General features: G+C 35.5%; 1 protein-coding gene across 1 annotated transcript; it reads right to left on the minus strand.

The window, feature by feature from the left end:
- Positions 1–2998: 2998 nt before the first annotated feature.
- On the minus strand, positions 2999–3928 carry LOC308271359 (olfactory receptor 4Q2; the record flags this gene model as incomplete). The annotated part of the gene is made up of 1 exon (XM_080707656.1): positions 2999–3928. One exon carries the CDS (start codon positions 3926–3928, stop codon positions 2999–3001), a length of 930 nt encoding a protein of 309 aa, XP_080563782.1.
- Between the last annotated feature and the right edge of the window lie 1845 nt (positions 3929–5773).

Below are 5773 nucleotides of genomic sequence, written 5' to 3' on the forward strand. Positions count from 1 at the left end.
AATTTGTATTAACTATTGCTCTTGTAGCATCAAAGAGTTCACAGTGTTTCAATGTAAAAGATATAAATTATGTTTCCAAAAATGGTAAAGAAATCAGCTTTCAATATTCTTTCCTCATTATTAGATATAAAAGCCTGGTGCATTTATTTTAGTATTTATTTTATTTTAGGCATTTAAGTAATTTTTACATATAGATAGATGATAAAAACCAAATCTCAATCTTTAATGTTTACCAAATATTCTTCACTTTCATTTGTGTTTTTGACACAGATTAGTTGCTAAATTTTCTTCCTCATCCCTTAACTAAAAAGCTATAAAAATAAAAACACATTACAGTTTATTTGCATTTTAGATTTATCTTTCATTTGTGCCATTTGTTCTAAACTTGACTACTAATTTAATTTTTTATTTTATTATAAAGACTTGTTATTCAAGAAACAGGTCTCAGAATTTTTTTCGTGTGTGTTGAACCCCAAGCATTCTGCTTCTGAGATATATCCCAAACTCATTTATTTTTTAAAAAAAACAGAGTCTAATTAACTTTTTGAAAGTCTTGCTAAATTATTGAGGGTGACCTTAAACCTGTGATTCTCCTGGATCAATTTCCCAAATCCTGGGATTAACAGTGTGTGCCACCACACTAAATTTGAATAAGTTTTAAAATAACACCAAGGATGCATGTGGTGACAGTAACATAAACTCTACCCCAAAAGTGACAAAAATAAAAATGCCATGAGCTCATTTCTGTACCCTTTACAGTGTCTTCCACAAACTAGTGAGGACACATCAAACTGTTATTACCTTAAGGTGAAAAAACGGTTTATAATCATCTATACTTTTATTTCATTGAAAAAAGGGCAACTTTAATGAAAAAGTAATCACTGAGCACTGTTATGAGGTAGGCACCTGCTCAGACACACATGTAAAGCCTTCTTGATTCTCACAATAACACTGAGAGGTAGGAGACAGTCCAGTTATGGAAGATGTGAGGAAGTTGGGGTTTCATGCTCTTAATGATCTTTTCAGATTTACAAGGCTGAGAATTCAAAGAGACATGTTTGAACACAAACAATAAGTCAATTGCTCTCTCAGTTTTCCTTCCAAAAGTTAATCAGTGATAGGTGAGGTGGTGAAACTGACAAATATAATCATAAATCAAATTCACTTGAACTCATCTAATTAATATCTTTTTTAAATAGTAAGAAACACATACAAATTATTTCCTTTTTTTGTACTGGATGTTGAAATGAGGGACATTCAACCTCAGCTTCACCTACTGTTCTTTTTTGTTTTTTAATTTGAAACAGGGTCTCACTAAGTTCCCAAGGTTGACCTTGAACATGCACTCCTCCTGTCTCAGACTCCCAAGTAATGGAATTGGGAGAGATTCCATGTCTGGGATTAGCCTGAGGTAGCATGTTTGGACATATATATTCCTACTCAATTGACTGTAGACATTTAGTTAGAGTAAGTTAAAAGTGAAAAGAAACTAAAACAAGTTGAGGAGAATTTTGGAAGTTGAGAGTTAAAAAAGAGTAGCTTGTACGCATCTCTAGTGACAAACTGAATAGAAAGAGCAGATGGAATAAACTTGACCCAATAAATAGATAAAATAGAAGAACAAAAACTAGTGGAAATATAGAAACCAGATTTGCTTCAGCAAAGAAAGCATCAAACATATTAATGAATGCTGGTGAGAATGTGGGGAAGTAGAAACTGTTAAATTGCTAGTGGAATTGCAAATTAGAGCAACCAGATCAGTATGGAGGGTCCCTCAGACAAATTTGAATAAACATTCCATATGATCTGGCCATACCACTACTGGATACTGATATCGTTTTTTTGTTTGTTTGTTTTAAGGAACTGAAAACAGACCACCATATTAATTCATACATATCCATGTTTATAAAAGCACAATTACAGTAGCCAAAATGTAAAAACAACCTAGGTATTCACCCAGAGATAATGATTACAAAATTGGGGGATACACACACAATGAAATTCTACTCAGTTATAAAGAACAAAAGTATGTCTTTTTTCAGGAAAATGTATGGTTCTGGAGAACATTATGGCAAATGAAATTAGTCACAAAAATAAATTGTCAAATGTTTAAACTTACATGTAGAAGCTAGTGAAAATTGGGACACAAAAGTGCCTCTAGACAAAAGAGGAGCAACCCTAACAGAGTGATGGAGGAGGGCTAAAGGAAGGAGAAAGTTGTGTTTTGGGACACTTGAAAGAAAGACTTTAGTGGACATGATGTACATATACAAAATTATCAATTCCAATCTCAATGTCATGCACAGGAAGTGTGAGAAAGTTGGGTGAGACTTGGGGGGAGACTCATCAAGTGTTATGTGCATGTATGTCTCTATCACTCTAAACTTCATCATAGTGTATGATTACAATGAATCAGAAAAAAAAGCAGCAAACAAAACAATTCAGTTATAGTGCTCATTTCAAATATAAATCCAGAAACAGTGGCATTATGATTTAATGAAAGACAATTAAACAACTAGGCTACCACCTCCCAACTCATTATTCAAAAAGTAATTGTGAGCTGGAAGTGGTGGTGCACGCTCATAATCCCCCTGCTTGGGATGTGGAGACAGGAGGATTGAGAAGGTTCAAAGCCAGCTGCATGTGTTGGCTTAAGAGACCCTGTTTCAAAAAAAAAAGTATAAAAATAGGTCTGGGAGTGTATCCCAGAGGTAGAAGGGTTTCCAGGAACTCCAGTACCACACTGGCACATGCCTATAATCGTTGTATATTACAATGAAGGATTTCAGGTTTGAGGCAAGCCTCAGCAACTTAGTGAGGCTTTCAGCAACCTAGAGAGACCTGTTTCAAAATACAAAAAAAAAAGTGCTAAGGTGTGGCTCAGAGGTAGAAAGCCTCTTGAATCAATCCCCCATACAAAAGCAATCCCCCCCCCAAAAAAATTGTGTTAACCTCCTAGGGTCTGCTCTCAAAAATTTACTTTGATGTCTTATGTTTCTTACTTTTTCCAAAGTCCACACCTGCCCCACAGCTTCCACATGGCTGACTTGACCTCTTTGTTCCGAAGTGTGTAGATGAGGGGATTGAGCATGGGGGTGATAACATTGTAGAGTACAGACACCATCTTATCCACAGAAAAAGTGGAAAAGGGACGAGCATAGATAAAAATGCAGGGTCCAAAAAAGAGTGTTACCACCATGAGGTGGGAAGCACAGGTGGAAAGTGCTTTTCGTCTTCCCTCCTTGGAGCGAATTCTTACCAGGATAGTGGTGTAGGAGGTAACCAGCACCACGAAGGAGCTGGTGGATATCAAGCCACTGTTAGACACCATAAGCAACTCAATGACAAAGGTGTCTGCACATGCAAGTCTGATGATAGGGGGAACATCACAAAAGAAGTTGTCTACCCGGTTTGGCCCACAAAAGGGCAGACGGATAGTGAGAATAGTCTGGACAGTGGAATGCACAAATCCTCCCATCCATGAGGCAGTCACCAACACACAGCAGAGACGCCGACTCATGACAGAGGTATAGTGCAGTGGGTGGCAGATGGCCATATAGCGGTCATAGGCCATCACCGTGAGCAGGAACATTTCAGCTGCCCCTACAAAATGCAGGAAGAAGAGCTGAGCAATGCACTGATCATAGGGAATGAGCTTTTTATGATCAAGGAAGTCAGCCAGAAGCTTAGGGGTGGTTACAGTTGAGTAGCATAGATCCAGAAACGAGAGGTTGCCAAGAAGGAAATACATAGGCGATGTATTCAGGTAGTTATTAGAAGCCACAGTGACCATGATGAGGACATTACCTACCCAAGTAGATATATAGAAGAAAAGAAATATCACAAATAGCCCTGATTCAACAGAGGATGATTGTGAGAAGCCTGCCAAGACAAACTCTTTCACCCCTTCTGTTTGGTTTCCATCCATTTGACTGGATTCTACCTAGATCAAAAATAATGAACAAGGGATCATTAGTAACATTTCTAAAAAGAGCTTTTTCTTTGATGTGCATTTGTACTAATTATCTGGATGAAATTATTTTCTTCTTGTCAGATACATATTCCCCTACCAGCTCCAATGTTGAGACAATAAAGTAGTCAAGATAATTGGAACACACAATCACCTGGTCTCAGACCATGCCTTCAGTTTCATGGCATTTTATTCTTACATCAAACTATTGAAGATTTATTAGGCCAAAGGAAGATGTAGAAAAGAATAGAAAGAATCACATTTCACTTTGAGCTTGCCATTAGTTTCTTGACTTTTCTTTATGCTTTCTGGATGCCTGCCACACTTATTATCACCTTTCATACATTTCAGTCCAGTTTATTATTACCTATAATATATTTTTAATAAGTCAACCTGTAGGTACAGGGACACACTTAAAGCTTAATATGACCTAAATAAAATAAAAAAATGGTTATCCAAGCATGGAAATAATTCTTTCTTTTGGCCACACTATCAGTTAGATAAATAGAAACTTTCTCTGAGATTAAAAAATAGCAATTCTCTGTGTATGAGTGCTCTAGTGCATATTTTCCTGATTGGTGTGAGCACAGACTGGGGATGCCACTGCACACGGTGAAATGAGAGATAGTCCACTGAAAACCCAGAGATCCATGATACCTATTGACTTTGCTCTGTTCTGCCACACACAAAACAACATTTGGAGGAATTAATACGTGAAAAATTGAAGTTTAGATGTTGAAGAATTTTTATTGTCTTAGCATATTTTATGACTCCTCTAAATTTATTAATAGTACACTTTACAGTTAAAAAAATTAATAAGAATTAAAGTTTGATAAAAGCTTAAACTAAATAAATATTAGCTAGTTTTAAGAGCCCTATATTTCAAAAATAAGGCAAAGTAAAATACAAATATTTTTTAAAGTTATTAATGATGTTTAAATAAGTTAAAAGTACTTTAATTTTAGGAAAAATATACCTTGAGGTACTACTCAAGGTATTTTAGTGATTTATTTTGGTCGGTGGAATGGGATAGCCCATTATATTTTTCTATATTTTTTAATATCTGACAAATATTATGTAATTAAGAGTGACTCACTCTTAAAATTAAAAAGAGAAGAATCATATTTTATTTAATAGGTGTGAATATAAAAATATCTTCATGGTTTTTTTTCATACCTGTGTCTTGCTTTGGAAATTGTGACCAAATGTTGCTGAGTTTTTTCACTTACTCCCACTTTGGTCAGTCCTCCTTTTCCTTCTTTCTTATGTTCAAATTCTAATAAAGAAGAGATCTCTTTTATGTGAAGCTGTTTACAGTAACATGAGAAATGTATCAAATAATTACCCTGGGAAAACTTTGCATTATGTAAGTGAATTCCCTCAGCAGTTATTAGACCATAAAGTGGGTGAGTTATAATTTTTGAAAACTCTAATTGGTTTAACAGGTTGAAAACTCTAATTAGTCTAACAGGATCTCACTAAATTGCAGAAGGCTTTCTGTAGCTTCATGGCTGACACTGGCCATAAACCTGCAATGCTTCTATTTCAGCCTCCCAAGAACTTGGATTATAAGTATGCACCATTACATGGTTGCTTGATGAGTATTTTTAATTATTTTATGTACTTGTATTGGTGAGTTATAGTTTCACATCCTAATGTAAATCACATTTACAATGATATACATGTATGCAGCACATGGTGAGCATACCCACCAACCTCCTCATTTTCTTCCTTTTCAATACAGAGTACCAAAATTAACATTGATATATTCACCTGTATAAATGTAGTTGATGGTAGTATTTC

The sequence above is a fragment of the Muscardinus avellanarius genome (assembly GCF_963383645.1).
Source record: "Muscardinus avellanarius genome assembly, chromosome: 12".
Lineage (NCBI taxonomy): Eukaryota > Metazoa > Chordata > Mammalia > Rodentia > Gliridae > Muscardinus > Muscardinus avellanarius.